Below are 18,454 nucleotides of genomic sequence, written 5' to 3'. Positions count from 1 at the left end.
CCATCAACATCAAAGGGTAAAATAGGTACTTCACATAATTAGGGCATAGAATGCTTTGTATGATAAGAGATGACATTTTTACAAAAAAACTTAAGAAAGTGGGCATTTTTGCCTATTAACACTTCTTAAATCCCCATTTTCATTTAATTCAATTTCTACACTTTTATTTTAAAATTTAAAATTTTCATTTAAATTAAAATTGAACATTACAATAATCAAAATAAAATTAAAGATTTAATTAAAATACAATAATAAAAATAAAGGAGGTATATATAGATATTAAAAAAGAAAAAAATAATAAAAACCTAAACTAGCCGTTTTTTCCAACGGTTGGGAGCAAGAAAAATAAAATAAAAAAAAGGAAGTGCAACAACGGTCAATTTTTGAAAATCAGATATATATATATATAGGGGAGAGTTCAACAAGAACATAAATATTTGCAAAGTCTAGAGTCATAATCTCGTTCGTTAGATCGATATTAATCAAGGGCTGAGATTAAAAGCTAATATAATTAATATAATAATTTTTGAAAATAAAATTGGTAAGATCCCTTAAATTACTCACTTCCCTCTCCCCTCTCTCCTCTCTCATCTCTCTCTCTTCCGTCACTTTTTCCCACTTCCCTCTCTCCTCTATCCTCCCTCATCTCTCTCTCTCCCGTCCCTTTTTCACTATCTCTCTCGTCTCTCACACAGAACACACACACACCGGCAGAACACACACACACACACACACACACACACACAAAAGGTGGCGCTGACTCCTTCCTCGGCGCCGCCCAAGTTCAGCCCACAAGTTCAGAGCCACCGCCGCCCTCAAGTTCAGAGCCACCGCCGCCTTCGAACGCCCTCAAGTTCAGCCACCACCGCCGCCTTCGAACGCCCCAAGTTCAGCCCACAAGTTCAGAGCCACCGTCGCCTTCGAACCCCATCAAGTTCAGCCACCGCCGCCCAAGTTCAGCCACCGTCGCATTCGAACGCCCTCAAGTTCAGCCACCACCGCCGCCTTCGAACGCCCCAAGTTCAGCCACCACCGCCGCCTTCTGAACTCCGGCCGCCGCCCCCTTCTCCGTGCATTGAACATTCGCCGGAGAAGAGGAAGGGGACGACAGATTTTGTAAATAATTTTATTGAACTTATACGTATAATTCTGTGAACTTTTGAATTTATGGTATTGAACTTCTGAACTTGTGTTGAACTTGTCTTGAATGGTGTTGAAGTTTTCTAGTGTTTAATGGGGGAAAATTGTGAGAGAGAAAGAGGTAGATGGAAGAGTAGGATTGAACTTGCATATATAGTTTTATGAACTTGCAAATACAGTTTTACGAACTTTCAGATATAGTTTTATGAACTTAATTATGTATTTTGATTTTAAGAGAGAGAGAGAGAGAGAGAGGAGAGAGGGGACGAGAGAGAAAGAGGAGAGAGGTGAGGGGTGACGGGAGATAGAGAGAGGAGAGATGAGAGAGGAGAGAGAAAGGAGTAAATTAAGGGATATTATGAATCTTACCAATTTTAATTATATTAACTTTTAATCTCAGCCTTTGATCAAGATTGATCTGACGAACCAAATTGCGACTCCATTCTCCATCTAATATTGTGTTTCCGTAGAATGCAACCATATATATATACATATATATATATATATATATATATATATATATATTCTATCAACGCGTGTTTCACACGTGTTTCTTTCTTCTCCGTGTCGCGATCCTCTGCTCCATACTTTGGTCGTGCCGCCGCGGCTCTCTAGCGCGCGGCACACCCTTCCTCGACATCGATCTGGCTCTCCAGCCTTGCGCTGGAGATGCCCTTAGTACTCTATAAGAATAATAATATGTAATGCTAATTTTTATTATTAAATAATTTATTATTTATCATTAAATTTTATATAAAGTTGAAAATTTATGTATTTTCACATTCAGATTCTTTATTGAATAGTGAATGCGAATTATTTCAGTTTTGTAAAATAAATATTTTAAATTTGCTTATATTATAATTTTGTTTAATATTTATAATTTATTTATTTAAATATATCATTCAATTTCAATGGTGGGTGCACTAATTAAAAATAAATAAAAGGTAGTGCGTTTTAATGAGAGGCAAAGTATTGTATAAAATGAATTATAGTCCGAAAAGCAGTGGTGAAAAGATGATGTCCCATTCCGGTATCCTCCTGGTGCTGCTGCTCCTCAGCTCCGTGGCAGCGGCGGCTCTGAGTCTCCGGCGGAATTTCTATTTGGAGAGCTGCCCGGAAGCTGAAGTGATAGCGCGCGACGTGCTTAGTGGGACCATGGCCGGAGACGCTAGAGCTGCGGCGTCCGTGATGCGACTGCAGTTCCACGATTGCTTAGTTATTGTAATATTAATCTTAATCTTAATTAAGATATATGAGGAGAGAATGATGGTTTGAATTGTTTGCAGGGTTGTGATGGGTCGTTGTTGTTAGATGAAACAGCGGAAATGGCGGGGGAGAAATCAGCGCTGTCGAATGTGAACTCGTTGAGATCGTTCCAAGTTATCGATGAGATTAAGGAAGCATTGGAGAAGGCTTGCCCCACACTTGTTTCTTGTGCTGATATTCTCATCATGGCTGCCAGAGATGCTGTTTTCCTCGTAATCTTTTTCACCTTCATCTTCATCACTGAAAACTCAATATCAGCATTTCGGTTTCATGACTCAAAAATTTGAATTTGGATGCACGGTTGTAAAAGATTTTCTGATGGTTAGATAGCTTAGAATTAGAATCGGCCTCAAATGAACTTTTCCTACTTTAGTGGATAAGAGAAGATAGTGCTTGTTATATCTGCATTTTGTCCCAAAAAGGAACTGCAAAAGCCTCTCATCACTTAATAAAATGACATCATCAATGTATCAATAGTGGTGGCATATAAGCATGTATTTTTGTTATGAATGGAGCAGAGTGGGGGGCCAAAATGGGAGGTGAAGCTAGGGCGGCAAGACAGCTTAACAGCCAGCCAAGAAGCATCAAATGAGATAATGCCAAGTCCAAGGGCAAATGCAACCTCCCTCATAGCCCTTTTCACCAAATTCAATCTCTCTGTTCAAGATTTGGTGGCCCTTTCTGGATCCCACTCCATTGGCAAAGCAAGGTGCTTCTCCATAGTCTTCAGGCTCTACAACCAGTCGGGCTCCGGCCAGCCCGACCCAGACATCGACTCCCAATACCGGGTGGAGCTCGACAAGCTGTGTCCACAAGGAGGAGATGGGAATGTCACTGGAGACCTGGATGCAACACCTCAAAGATTTGACAGCCAATATTACAAGGATCTCGTCCGAGGGAGCGGGTTTCTGAATTCGGATCAAACTCTGTTTGCGTTGCCGCAGACAAGGAAGTACGTTGAGATTTTTAGCAAGAATCAGGAGAGATTTTTCAAGGCATTTGTGCAAGGGATGATTAAGTTGGGAGACCTACAGTCGGGGAAGCCTGGGGAGATTAGGAGGAATTGTAGGGTTGTTAATAACATTTCTTATTAACAATGAGCGACTGCTAGTGAACAAACAAAGGTTAAACAGAATTATTGTTGGTTGTGAATCAAGACTATAATCGTGTTTGAAGAAGTTAATATTACGATGCTAAAATGGTTTCATATTTTATCATAAGATCAATGAACATTTAAGGAATAGTAGGCAACAATATGAATTCAAGATCAGAGATGAAATAGTTCCAAGTAATTCACCAGGCTTAAAAACGATAAAAATCAGAAACAAGGATTGGTTGATCAAAATGTACTTTAAAATGTATATTAATGATAAGCTGCTGATGTAATTCAAAGAAAATACTAGCATATCAAAATCTTTCCAAAAACAAAATAGGTAAAGAACAGATCCAAGAACATTCATTCAAAATTATCTCAACTCAGATCGGTCCTGCAACATGTGCAGAATCAGAACTTAAGCGGCAAGTGATGGTTTTGATGCAGCAGAGAGTCTTGACCGCTTCTTGGCCAGACTCTCGCTTCTCTTCTCCCTCTGTTCCTTCAAACGGGTTGCAAGAAGCTTCTGGTACTCGGCAGCCTCTGACTTGGCCTTGGAGATCCTCTTCTTCTTGTCAGCAATTCTAGCCCTCTTTCTCTGCAATGTTAAGGGAGTAACGAGTCTCTGAATCTTGGGAGCTTTGCTCACTTTCTTGCCTGTTGCAGGAAACACAATTCAAAAGTAAGAAGACAACACCAAAGTCTGGGTTTTCCATGTCACAGGCAATAAACTGAGATAAAAATATGGAAATACAACTCACCTGCTTTGGTAGTGAAAGTTCGGCGGTAAGTGTTGACATACTTCCTCACATCATCCTCCTTGTTAAGGTTAAATAGCTTGCGGATCTTTGAAGCCCTCTTGGGACCCCTCATCCTTGGCTTCTCAGTATCAGTGAGTCCAGGAAGTTCGTTATCACCCTTTTTGACTATCACCAAGTTCAAAACTGAGAGATCGGGGCTCACAATGCAACCACGAACAGACTTCCTTCGACGCTCTCCATTTCTCCTTCCATAACCACGGAAGCAAGGAGTTCCTGTTGAATAAAGATTTTTAGCTCTCATCAATGTGAGAAGACCAGAGAACACAGCAAGTATATCCATTAAAACTATCATCACAGACCTCTATGCAACAGAAGCCTGACACGACCAGGAGTCAAAACTCCCTGCTTCATGGGGAAACCTTGTTTGTCACAACCTCCCATAATCTTGAACACATACCCCTTAAACTCCTGATATTATCAATCCATATATTAAATCATAAGATCAAGTATTAATTCTAGTTTGATGGTCAAACTTAACATGATTGAATAGAGATGAGCCGTACATCACCCATTGCTTCCCCATTGACCTCCTGCGAGATCCTCTTATCCCAGAATGCCCGACTGCAATTATAAATAGAAAAGTATGTTATTCCATGTCTCTATCACATGATAATTGCTATAAAGGGGCTACATAAATTACACAAAGATGGAAAACACAATTAACAGAAACAAGACAAAAATCTGTGCAAGTTCAAGCCTTCAAGTCGACCTGGCACAATATCAAACACATGCTACCAAAGGGTTGCTAATGCTAGTACTTACAGAAGATGAAAAAGGGCATTTTTACAAGTGTTTATAAGAAAAGGGCATTTTTGCCTATTAACACTAAGGAATATATATATATATATATTGGATAAGCTCCATTTACCAACTTTACCCCGTTTGCTTTGACATAATAAAAAATCCAAACAGGACCTATAAAATTCCGAGCAGTACCCAAGCAGTACCACTTTTCCTTTGGAAGGTATAATTTTATACTCCCTCCGTCCCATAATAAGTGGTCACATTTCCTTTTTCGTCTGTCCCACTATAAGTGGCTGCTTTCTAAAAATGGCAAAAGTTTACTTTAATTAAGTCAACAATTACTCACTAATTTGGTCAACAATTGTAGGCCACTTTCTAAAAATGCCAAAATTACTTTAATTAAGTCAACAATTACTCACTAATTTGGTCAACAATTGTAGGCCACACTCTATTAAAACATATAACACTCAATTTCTTAATCTCTGTGCCGAAAAGAATGTGGCCACTTATTATGGGACGGAGGGAGTACCATCTTTTATCATTCAACGCAAACCAGATATAGAAAAATCAACACACCTAAATTTATACCTCAACTGTATTATCTAAAGGGATAAAAAGCCAACACACCCTACAAGTTCAAATTCATTCCATGGCATTCTCTGCCAACAAATATAAGAGCAGAGAAATATGTCTACAAAGCACACGAAACCAACTAAATAATGGAATCTATGTCAAATAAGTACAACAGATAGCATAAAATCAGGCACCGTGTACTCTAGAACAATTTCACTATCGCAATAGAGCAATTACCGAAATTTATAATGCTCACATAAAAACATAATTTATGTACATATATTTGCAAACACGTCCATCTAACAAACAGCTAATTATCACGCATTAGAAATAACTAAATCAATTAAAAAATAAATACGTACAGCTTCAGGTCGTCATCAATCTCGAGCTTCTTCTGGCATCCAGTCGTCGGGTTTGCAATGTTGAACTATAAATTAAAGAGAAAGTAAATTATTTAAAAATAAAATAACAAGATAAATTCACGACAAATTCCAATCATGAAAAGATTCAGTAAATTCATGAATGCAAATGTAGAGAGAGGAAGAAACCTTCATCTTCAATGAAGCGCAGTGGAGGCCGCAGATGTGATACTGCTACTTTGAAACGCGCAGCCCCTGTTACGGAATTAGGGCTTTGAAATAGGCGTTAAGACCTCGTTATATAGTACTAGTATTACCTAAATTTCAATCGGGCCGACCCACTTCATTACGGGCTAGCCCATTTGATATTGGTTATTTTCGGTTTGAATTAATCGATTTTTTTTTCGAACTAAAATATTTCGATCATAATTCTAATTTACTCAGCTTCAGGCTAGCCTGTCGAGTCCACGAGTATACGATTTGTTTTACATGGATGATTTTTTTATATAAATAATCATATTTTTGTAAAAAAAATATATGTCGTGTTTTTTTAATTAAAAAATTTAGTCTTATTTTAGATACAAAAATTAATTTTATTTTAACAAAAATTTACATAATAGATAATATTAGCTTATCTTACAATAATTAGATATACATTTAACACAAATGACTGTCTTTCTTAAATTTTTATGTCATAAATGTTTGTCAGTAACTGTTGGAGAAAATATCAAAACACACCCTACAAACATCAAAATCTTATGATCGAATTAAAAGGTAAAGTAATAAAGTTTTAAAATCAATTATTAAGAAAAAATTCAGTTAATCGGGCCAACCCACTCAATTTTCAGACCAATCATATCAGGCTCAGGCTATTTTCGGTTTGTGTCATTCGGGCTACAAAGTTTTCCTCACTTTTTTATCAGTATATTCGGGTCAATACCGTCAATTTCAGGCTTTATTGACATCCCTATACATATGGATTAATAATTATAAATATTTTATATGTACAATATTATATTATAAATTAGTAATTACTATTAAGTAATATTGAAAAATAAATTACAATGAAATATACTAAATACTCAATGTAAAAATAATACTCTTTCTGTCTCTCAAACATCTTCATTTCTTTTCATTTTGGTTAGTCCCCAAAACATCTTTCTAATATATTTTTGAAAATAATTTCACTAACAATTACCCTTTTCAATCTTCGCGTTTGTTGTATCCATTTTTCACTCAACAAATACACAACTAACTTTTATTAAAACTCGTGTCACCATCATTTAAGAAGATGTTTGAGGAACAGAGGGAGCACATCATAAGTGTTACAATTAGATTTAACTAAAGATAGATAAGTCGAGAAACCATGATTAAGGAAAAAGAGATTAAAAGATAGAATAAAAAGGGGCGATAAGTAATGACAATGAGATCAAACTAAAATTAGACATAATCGAGCAAGATATATGGTGAATCGTGATTGAGTGGGTAACGTTTTAATCGGTGAATTGTGGTTAGATTATGAGTTTTACCTAGTGTTGATCGTGGAAATTGAGAGAATAGAGTCGAATTGCTGAGAGAAAGTAAGTTTGCTGTTTTATTAATGGAGAACACGTTAAAAATACACAATATGGGTGCATGGGGGTATTTATAGAGTACATTCGAGTGGTAAAATAATAATTTCATCATAGCAGTCATGCTCCCCGCATGGTCAGGGGCACGATAGTAATTTCGTCTGCCTTTGCTCATTCCTCTGTTCAAAGACAGAGAAACGTACACATCGCGAAGCCTTGGATTTCTCTGCGAACGAGCGATTCCTCTGCTCTGGCGCTTCCTGGGTGAAGTGGTCACTTTTATCGTTGACTATCTTGTGGGTAAGTCATCCCTCTGACTTCAGTGATTCCTCTGACAGAGCCCGTTCCTCTGACGGAGCCCATTCCTCTGACTGATCTCGTTCCTCTGACCCGAGCGATGCCTCTGTCCAAGTCCATTCATCTGCTCTACATATATTACTCCTCATCAATATATATATCATAGCTGATAACCAGTCACAAGGATCCGATTAGAATGTTTACACAACAACTTGTGTTGCAGATTCAAATATAACATAATTTAGAATTTGTCATAAATGAGTGTCTGCAACGAAAAATGAGAACATAATACATGTACGAAGCATGTATCGGCAAAACTTTATTTAATAAATACTACAAAAGGCTCTGTTCAACATTCCATCATCACCCATTACTACACAACCTGCATATTTAGAAATATATGCAAGAAACTATAAATTTATTTGCACAGAGTCTACAATGTCAGGCTTCGTTAACAACCCAAACAATTAACTAATTAGAATGGCCCAAACTAATTAATATAGTTGAGCCCAAGGATTTATTTAAAGGAGCCCAGTTAAAATCCAGTGAAGCCCAAACAATTAATTTTATTAAACAAGATTTTAGGGCCCGGAGAAAATAAGCCCAATTGAAATTAAAAATTAATGAAGCCCAAATTTAATGGAGCAAGATTGGCTTATCTCTCTCTCATATTGGCTCACGTCTCTCTCTCTCTCTCTCTCTCTCTCTCTCTCGATGCAAACACAGAACACAACACACACATACGAGTTACGACGCACAGTTCTCTCGCTCCATCTCCAGCGACCTCGCCGATATTACTTTAAAAATTATTATAACTTAAATATATGTAAATTAAAAAATACTATAACTATACAATTATGTAAATTTTTTGAATGGAAAAAAATCACATCTACTTATTTTCCACCAACAAACGAAAACAACATAAAAATTATGAGTATAATGTCCAACATTAGAGATAAATTAGAGAGAAAAAAAATAATATTGACATTTTAAATTATCATAACTTATTCGTTTCAAATTCATCTTTTATAATTTTTATATCAGTTTAAAAACCTTGTCATGATCTTTAATTTAATATTTATATTAAATATATTTTCATGAATCAATGTTGGCGAATTTAAATTAAAAAGAAAAGAAAAGGAAAAAGAGAAAGAGAGATAAAATTTGGTGTTATATTAAAACTCTATTTTCATATCTTATATAAATATTCAAAATATTAAAATTAAAATTCAATCGACTACAGTGTACCTACACTTACATGGTTACACCAATTTTAGAAATCTCTCCACCTTTTGCTTAGAGCATCCGCAATGGGGTTACATGATAGCCTACTTTATGATGGGGGACCACATGGTGTAAAGATGCTGCAGTGGGGTTACACGATAGCTTACACGATAGCTTACACGATAACTTACATGATAATGGCGCGTGTGAAACACGCAATGAACAAATGGGCTACACGATAGAACGTGTAGCCCTCGTGTAAACCTCTCCCGCAACGGTTACACGATAGCTCATTTACACGATAGGGCTATCGTGTAAATGAGCTATCGTGTAACCGTTGCGGGAGAGGTTTACACGAGGGCTACACGTTCTATCGTGTAGCCCATTTGTTCATTGCGTGTTTCACACGCGCCCTATCGTGTAATGGCTATCGTGTAACCATTGTGGATGCTCTTACAATGACATTTTCTTTTCTTTTTTTATACTTTTTTCTTTCTCTTCTTTTAACATAGATTTTTTTCTTGTATGAATTTACTTCAAATGAAATATGCAATATGTAACATACATGAGCCTCGTGTTAAAATATTTATTAGATATTCCCTCGATCTCATTAGGCTTGTCCCGTTTCTTTTAGACATGGTTATTAAGGAGAGCATAATTAATAATTTAATATAGTAAAAGTGTGAGGTCATATTATTTATAGTGCAAAATTATTATCAAATATAGAAACGGGACAAGATCAATGAGACAACACAAAAAGAAAAATATGACAAGATCAATGGGACGGAGGGAGTATATGATATGCAAAGTGGATAAAATATGAACAAGTAATGTTCTTTTGAAATTAAAATATATTTGTTTGAGTAAAGTAAATTTTATTTTTACTTTTTATATTATATTTTAATAACTATAATATATTGTGCGGAGTACTACGATAATTCTTGGGGTAAATATCAGCTTTTTGGCCGATCATTTGAACACTTTTTCAAAAATATCCTACCATAATGGTAATTACAAAATAATATCCATCGCTTCACTTTTTTCTTGTTTGTTGCCTGTAAAAATAATCGGACTACCGATAATTAACGGGTTTCGACCAAGTGCCATATTGGTAGTACACGTGGAATTAAAAAAAAAATTAAAGAAAATCAACCTGCCAACAATTGCATCTGTAGAATAAAAATAAAAATATTTTCTTCCTTGGAACCCTATTCTAATTCCTCCTTCCCATGCCATCTCCTCCGCCGCCGACTACGAATAAACTTCTTATGTTGAGGTATCTTCTTAATTATCTGATAGAATCGAGGGACTATGTTGTGGATGTTTTAACTGTATCGGATTGAGGGTTAATTTTGAGCAGTATTCAAGTGTTTCTTGTTAAGGTTTTTGAGTTATACATGACTTGGTGATTGAAGTTTGTATTAGGGCCTAATTTGGTCAACTGTTGTAAATTGGAGCTTAAATTGAATCGATGTTGGTAACCATCTATTTAGTCAAAATCTTGCTAATGATGTACACAAATGATTCTTGTATATTTCAGAAACACAAAATTAAGCATGTTCAAAGTTGAACACAATTTTCTTGTTGAAAACTTGGAAGAGATAAGAGCTGACAATCATAAATGTCATCCCCATACCAAAGCATTAATTTGCCAACTCGACAGAATATGAGCTACCAAACTGAATTCATAGATCACATAATGTTCTTCGCATAGCCCATTAGCTAGATTGTGTTTGTGTATGACATCTGTTCTATACTATGGTTGCGCTTTATTCACGATGCTTTATGGTATGGGGCAGCACGTTGAATCTGAATGATGGAAGAATTAGAATAAGGTTCCAAGGAAGAAAATAATTTTATTTTAATTTTACAGATGTGTTTTTTAGCAGGTGGATTTTCTTTAGTTTTTTTTTTTTTAATTCCACGTAACTGTCAACATGGCGCTTGGCCGAAACACGTCAATTGCCGATAGTCGTATTATTTTTACGGGTCACAAAAAAATGAAACAATTGGTATTATTTTATAATTATCTTCGTGATGAGATATTTTTGAAAAAATGCTCAAACGATGAACTAAAAACTGATATTTATTCTAATTCTTGTGTATCACACATGTGGTATACTAGTCAACTAGTTGTATACTCCCTCCGTCCCACTAGACTTGGCACTTTTGAGTTGGGCACGGAGATTAAGAATAAAGGGTTAAGAGTGTAAAGTAGGTAGGGTCCACTTATTTTATGTGAGTAGAGAAAGTAGGGACCACATACTATTTTAGGAAAGTGTCAATTCTAATGGGACAAACAAAAAAGGCAAGTGTGCCAATTCTAGTGGGACGGAGGGAGTATTAAATAACAGTAATGCTTCCACTTGTGCCTCAATTAACGAGATATACTGTTAATTACAAATTTATTTTTGTCATTTTTCTAAATTTCAAATAATATTTCCTCATTTCATGATAAAAACTTCCTACTCTATTTTTAGAACGCCTATAAAAAAATTTATATTCTATTTTTAGACTATAGCACACCAATTATAATACTTCATTTACTCTTAATTTTCATCTTTTACCATATGTTGGGTCCTGGAGGGTCACTGAATTGGTGTATGGGGATACACCAATAAGCTATTTTTCAACTTTGAAAACTGAAGTCAGTATCAAAACTGATATTGAAGAGTGTAAACTGATGTGAGTTTGATCAGTGTAAAAGCAAGATCAGTTTAGAAAGGGTTAAGACTGCTACTGATAATGAATCAGTTGGGTAACTTCAGTTTGAGAAGCTGATCAACAAACTGAAGTTCAGATAAAGGATCAGTCTTATCAGTTTTCGAAATCAGAGAAGTGTTAGAAATCTTACTGACTGTCATAAGACTTGTCAGTTAGACTGATAACACTTGAGTGGAAACGATTTTGCTAAATGGCCTTTAGTGAATCAACTTGTCAGTTTTAGGGTTTCTCCTTTAAGTTATCACTTTCAGTATATATAAACAGTGTTTGTGTACAGATAATAAAAAAGAAATATTGAAAGCAATAAACAACACAGAGAATTTTTATGTGGTTCGGAAAAGACTTTCCTACGTTCACGGTCAGTAGATCACACTGACAATCGATTCGGCTCGTGCTTATAGGTGCACAACAAACCTTACGATTGAAACACTCGTTTCAGTGCCAACACATTGGGTTAGACTTCTCCTTCTTAGCTTTCAAATGCTAAGAAAACAATCTGTTTAGCTTGCGGGTGCTAAACAACCTAGAGTCCAGACACTTGTCTCGAACTCTCACTCAAACTCTCTTTTCGCTCTTTAGAAAATGGTTCGAATCTCCAACTAAGATTACTGAGAACAAACTTTTAAGTAATCAAATTTTAGGCTAAGGATGTAAGAAATATTTGCCTAGACACACTAAGAGAATGTAGGTATATCAGGTAGACTGATAATTACAACAAGGGTTATTCTCTTATTCGAGTCAAGCTTTTTGCAAGGTAATGGCTGAGACTTGATTTTGGCAGAGCTTCAGCGTATGCGTTTGAATCGGTGAAGAATGAGGTTGATCTTTGAGCTCTATTTATAGGCAGCGTCTGGAGAATAGATCTGCATGGAGGAGGTTCTTCTACATTTTCTACCGTTTGACTCAAAATTTGAAATTTGGCTCAGGGTCTCAGCTTCGATCTCCTTAAGTTGAAAGAAGGTATCATCCTTGCTTTCATAGGAGATGGTGTTACAGACCAAAGTAACACGGAAATAGAAACTCTGCATGTTGAAGGACGATTCTGTATATCTCTGCATTAAATTAATGCATCATCTTTTGCATTAATTGTAGCTTGTACTAGAAGTCTACAGCTTACTTTCCACGTGGCTATGATTGAACTGGGCGAAACATACTTAAATTGAAGTATCAGTCCGAGGTTTCCATCTGATACTTAACTTCAGTATCAGTAAATGCTTTGACTGTTGTGGCGTACACTAGTGTTTCTCCAACCCTGGTACTTCAGTAAGAGTCATTTAGAAGGTTTAGCCGTTTTGATTCATTTGGACTTCGGACTTCAGTCTTCAGCCTTCAGTCCTTAGATCTTCAGCTCATCTGTTCTTCAGATTTTCGGTCTTCAGTCCTTCAGTCTTCGGTCTTCAGTACATGGCCTTGACACACTTCAGTCTAACTAGAAAAAGAACTCAAACACTTAAATTAAGAAGGATTTTAGTCTAGAAAAGAAAATCTAAGTGTTTTAAGATCATCAAAATCAAGGGTAGAATATTTTCATTATTTTTTCAATATACCCACTTTCAATATTAATTACAATACATTTTCATCATCCTTAATATACTCAATAACTTTGTTTTAAAATTTGTGTTGCTTCCTCCTATAAAGTAATATATGCACTTTTAATATTAATTACAATACATTTTCATCATTGTTAATATATTCAATAACTTTGTTTTAAAATTTGTGTTGCTTCCCCCTGTGAAGTTTTATCATAATGGATTGGAAGGAGTATGAAACATTAAATAATTTGATACGTTCGTGAGTTTATCGAACTTCGTAATTCTCATTGCCAATTTGCCAACTTAGGCCACACCGTACAATTTCAATGCAAAGAGTTATTGTTTCTTCGCCTAAAATCTGATATTGATGTGGATACATAACTTAAATCCGGTAAATTAACTGGCATAAACTAAAATATAAATAAATCGTTTTCAACTCCTCCAACAAAACTAGTACGATCATCTGTGCGATACACGGTGAAATCAAAATTAAATGATATATTTAAATAAATAAATATAAATACTAAATAGAGAAACAAAATATAATAAAGCAAAATATGATTTAAAAATAAAATACTAATTACTCAATAAAATTTTGAATTTAAAAATGTAATTTTCAATTATGTATAAAGTGTAATGATAATTATAGTTATTAAATTATTTCAAATTATTTGATAATGAAAATTAATATTACACATTATTATTAAATAAAAAGTTGTAAAATTTTAATAACCTATTCGTTTTAAATTCATTTTGATGATTTTTATACCATATTAAATATCTTATGACGAACTTAAACTTAAGATGCACATTGAATATTTTTTTATAAATTAAATTTGATAATGTTTAAAAAAGAATTAAAATTATAAAAAGAAAAAATGGTAAAAAAATTAATGAGAGAAGACATAAAAAATGGAGAGAAAAATGGAAGGAGAAAACTCCTCTTCTATATATTAGTAGCATTTGCATCATGTGCAATGCATGGGAAACTATTTTTAATTTTTATATTTTTATAATATTAATAATAATTCAATTATTATACTTATAAATATAATAAAAAAATAATTTTAATTGAATATATTTGAATTGAATATTGAAAAAATAAAAAATAATTCACAATTAAAAATTTTGATATTATGAAAAACAAAAAAATAAGTTAAAAAATTAAAAATAAAATACTAATTAAAAAGAATTAAAAATATATTTATTCAAAAAAGACGAGAGAAGAGAGAGAAATTTATAAAACTTTAATATTTAAATAAATTTAATTGTTACATTTTAAATCAAATATTTTCATAAAATATATCATATTAAAGCTCTTATCGTGATCTTTAATTTGATATGCATATTAAATATTTTATAATTAATCGAATATCATAATTTTGAAAAGAAATGTAACAACAAATAAGAAGTTAAAGAAAATGAAAATAAAAAGAAAAATATATAGTTTAAACATAAACCTTCAATTTTATTATAATAACAAAATTGTCACTCAATTTTGAAATTGATTTCAAATTGGAAACTCCTTCTTAATATAGCATAGATATAGATTCCTTAATCATTCTGTTATCTTTGAGCGTTGCGTTTGAGTAACTAGAAATAAAAATTTGGCACACCTTTTATGATTATAAGCCACCAGATAACCTTTGCTATATATATAGAAATTTGATTCAGTTGTTCAGTGATGGAGCCGAATCTTGGATCAAGATCCAATTACTGATTTCCAGTGACGGACATATCTAACCAATTCTCGAATTTCAATTGAATAAGTCATTTTCGAGTGCAATTTTTGAGTTAAAACCCATCGTCTCGATTAGGGATGGCAACGGGCCGGATCTGGACCGGGTTTGGCTAATACTAGATCCAAATCCGTTTTCATATACCAGATCCAGATTCAGATCTGTGAATCTGAAAATTTTGGATCCAGATCCAGATCCGTCAGATCCGCGGGTCCACGGGTCCAGATCCATGGATCTATTATTTTTAAATTAGATTAAAAAAAATTCACAAAATCAACAATATCTAATTTCCATCATGAAAAATACAACACAAAATACTTTTATCTAATTACTTTTAGTTTTTATTCTTTTGAATATAATTTATTTATTATTTTTAATTTAATTAATATTATTAGCAAACTAAATATAAAATATAAAATATATATATAAAATAAAACGGATCCACGGGTCGGATCTGGGCCGGATCCGGATCTAAAATTTCAAGATCCAGATCCAGATCCGTTTTCAAAATTGAGATCCAGATCCGTCGGGTCCAAAAAATTGAGATCCAGATCCATAAAAACGGATCTGGATCCACGGATCTGGACCGGGTCCAAGATCCACTGCCATCCCTAGTCTCGATCCATTTTGATTCGTGAATTGCGAAGAGAATAAGTTGTTTCGTGTTGGTGTGCGAGAGCCGGGTTATTTGGGGGTGATGATCAGGCCGGAACTTTCCAAGTAGCCTCAACTCAGCTTTCTCTAGACGAGTACTTTTTTTCTTCGTTAAGATTTTTCCCTTTAGGTTTACGAGGTTTTAATGAGGCTTGACCATTAGTCTGTTTCTTTGTGCTTTCAAGGGTTCTTAAGTTTTTCTTTTTTCGTTTTTTATTTTAATAAATTTTCAATTCAGCAGTAGTGATGAAAATTGTAAGTAGGCATTTATTTTGAAGAATTAACATTGATAGATAAAAAATAATAAAACTAATATGTTGTTTACTTAGATGAATTGAAACATTGAGATGTCTCAAGACCCTTGATTATTTCTATCATTTAAACTAGTTTTACTTGATTCATATCTTATTGAAAGTGTGAAAATGGAGAAATTCTACTATTAAGAATAAAAATATTCAATCATATATAGTCCATTCGTCTCAATTCAATAGTCCACTAAACATTGATGTTAAGAAATAAATACTCCCCCGTCCACAATCAATGTTCCATTTTTGCCATTTTAGTATGTCCACAGAAAATGTTCCCCCTTCCATTTTTAAACACTACCTGACAATACAATTTTCTATAGTAAGACTCAAACTTCACTCCTCCACCACACATTATTAAACATTACCCCACAATAACACCTTTAATGCGGGATTCAAACTCCACTCTTCCAGTTAGAGCTGACAAATCGGGCGGGCCGGCCTGGCCCGACCCAGCGGGCTTTCGAGATCCGGCCCGGCCCGAAATTGACCGGGCTTTCATTTTTCAGGCCCAGCCTCGACCAGGCCACCAGGCGGTCGGGCCAAACCCGCCCAATTATTTTTTTTCACTAAATCTTGTTTTTTTTACAAAAAATTAAATAAACTAAAATAAATCCAAATAATAATTATAGACGAAATAGTAATATAAAATCCTAGTAGTCTACTACAATCGACAATTCAACATGAATAGATTTTCAATTCAAATAGTCCGACAAATAAATGAAAACTAAAAAATAAAACTCCAAGTCTAAACAACAAAATATTCAAATAAAACATATATATTTAGCAAGGAGAATGAACTATGGTTATCACTATCAGTAGACGCTAGACGGAAATACCGAAATAGAATTAAGGAAAATTGAAAAAGAAGTAATAAATTAAAGTTATTAAACTATAACTAAAAAAAAAAAAAAAGAGGTGGGCGGGCTTTTTGGCCCGAAAAACCCGGGCTTTTTAGCCCCAAAGCCCGGTCGGCCCGACGGGCTTAATGGGCGGGCTTTTTAGGCCCGGGTTTTTTTGGGCCTATATTTTGTACAGTCCAACCCAGCCCTAAACACGGGCGGGCTGGGTCGATTTTGCCAGCTCTACTTCCAGTTTCCACCACACATTTTAACGTGAAACCTAAATTCAACTCACAACACATTTATCTAACTTTTTTTTAAAATTCGCACCGAGAAAAGTGGGGAACATCGACTGTGGATGGATAGAGTAGTTTATAATAAAATAGGATAGAGAAATTAAGTAACTTTTTTTTAGTTTTATTTGTTCAAAGAATATGAGAGAGAAATGGAAATATTATTTTTTAAATAAAATAAGAGATAAATATGTGTGGATCATAATAATTTTTGTTGTAAATAATGAGTTATGTGGGGATATTTATTATGTATTAAATTTTCATTTTAAGAAAAAAATTATTGAATTGAGAGGAGGGAGTACATCTTTAATTTTCAATCAGAGATAGAATAAAGAAGAGAACTGTGACTGTCTCTTCAATTAGAATAACATAGAATATCACAACATATATGTTAGTACCAATTAAGAAATTAGTTGATAGAATAGTGAGTTAAGTTGTGTTTTGCAATAATCCACCTTATAAAATAGCTGCTACTTCACATCAGCAGTCATTCATCAAATTCAAATCTACTAGTAAGTGACCCGTCGAATTTCGACGGGATCTATTAAAATATAAATTTATAAAATTATTTAATATTATATTTTTTGTTTTATGAATTTCTTTTCACTAAAATAGAGAATTTAATAAAATTATTTTAAAGTAAAAGGCCGTAATATTTATTTGAAATTGATCTAATTTAAATGTCTTTATGAAATTTATATGTAAGCATAGTTTCAACCCACAAGATATTAAAAGAGAAATTGGAACAATTATTTGAAACGTACCTAAATTAGATACATGTAGGTGGAACCAACAACTGAAAAAATAAGAAAAATAAATAAATTAAATTAAGTCATTAATGACTTAAATTATCAAGTTTGAATAAATTATTAAATTTGACACGTAGGGTTGTCCATGACTAAAAACAGATTTCGGTAGATATAATCCTACATTTGAAAGAGATTGTCCCTGATTTTTATTTATGTTCATAGCAAAACAAACACTCACAGAGAATTGTCTTCTCTAAAACCGAATTGAAAATTTAGTGAAATCTGATGGACTCATAATCATTCCAGCTATAGGAAACTATTTGCCCGCATTTTTTCCTGAAATGAATTTGCCTTCAATTACACGTTCCCCAAGTTTAGTTACTATTAGCCTAGTGTCATTGCAAAGCTCATTAGATGGATCAATATTTCTAAAAAGCATGATTATGCATCCCTCTTAATTTCATGACTCGACAATCATGAACACTTGATCGTGTTTAGATATTCATCCTAGAATATATGTTCATCGAG

General features: G+C 34.1%; 2 protein-coding genes across 2 annotated transcripts; one reads left to right on the top strand and one right to left on the bottom strand.

Annotated features, from left to right (window-relative positions):
• Positions 1 to 2,060: 2,060 nt before the first annotated feature.
• LOC131004009 (peroxidase 17-like) lies at positions 2,061 to 3,624 on the top strand. The gene is made up of 3 exons (XM_057930581.1): positions 2,061 to 2,361; positions 2,427 to 2,618; positions 2,925 to 3,624. Exons 1-3 carry the CDS (start codon positions 2,098 to 2,100, stop codon positions 3,498 to 3,500), a joined length of 1,032 nt encoding a protein of 343 aa, XP_057786564.1. The 5' UTR covers positions 2,061 to 2,097; the 3' UTR covers positions 3,501 to 3,624.
• Positions 3,625 to 3,741: 117 nt separating this feature from the next.
• On the bottom strand, positions 3,742 to 6,338 carry LOC131004010 (40S ribosomal protein S6-like). The gene is made up of 6 exons (XM_057930582.1): positions 6,186 to 6,338; positions 6,000 to 6,064; positions 4,824 to 4,881; positions 4,620 to 4,728; positions 4,261 to 4,533; positions 3,742 to 4,156 (listed from the first exon to the last, which is right to left on the bottom strand). The coding sequence occupies exons 1-6, from the start codon at positions 6,189 to 6,191 to the stop codon at positions 3,918 to 3,920; spliced, it is 750 nt and encodes a 249-aa protein (XP_057786565.1). The 5' UTR covers positions 6,192 to 6,338; the 3' UTR covers positions 3,742 to 3,917.
• Positions 6,339 to 18,454: the final 12,116 nt, after the last annotated feature.

This window comes from Salvia miltiorrhiza, unplaced genomic scaffold (assembly GCF_028751815.1).
Source record: "Salvia miltiorrhiza cultivar Shanhuang (shh) unplaced genomic scaffold, IMPLAD_Smil_shh original_scaffold_305, whole genome shotgun sequence".
NCBI classification, from domain to species: domain Eukaryota; kingdom Viridiplantae; phylum Streptophyta; class Magnoliopsida; order Lamiales; family Lamiaceae; genus Salvia; species Salvia miltiorrhiza.
Note: the sequence above shows the minus strand (reverse complement) of the source record. Positions and strands in the feature narration are given on the sequence as shown.

Coding starts and splice junctions, on each gene's coding strand:
- LOC131004009 (XM_057930581.1), top strand. CDS start 2,098: ATGAGAGGCAAAGTATTGTATAAAATGAATTATAGTCCGAAAAGCAGT. Junction 2,362..2,426: donor TCCACGATTGCTTAGTTATT/GTAATATTAATC, acceptor AATTGTTTGCAG/GGTTGTGATGGGTCGTTGTT. Junction 2,619..2,924: donor CCAGAGATGCTGTTTTCCTC/GTAATCTTTTTC, acceptor TGAATGGAGCAG/AGTGGGGGGCCAAAATGGGA.
- LOC131004010 (XM_057930582.1), bottom strand. Junction 4,729..4,823: donor ATGGGGAAGCAATGGGTGAT/GTACGGCTCATC, acceptor TGATAATATCAG/GAGTTTAAGGGGTATGTGTT. Junction 4,534..4,619: donor CAGGCTTCTGTTGCATAGAG/GTCTGTGATGAT, acceptor TTTATTCAACAG/GAACTCCTTGCTTCCGTGGT.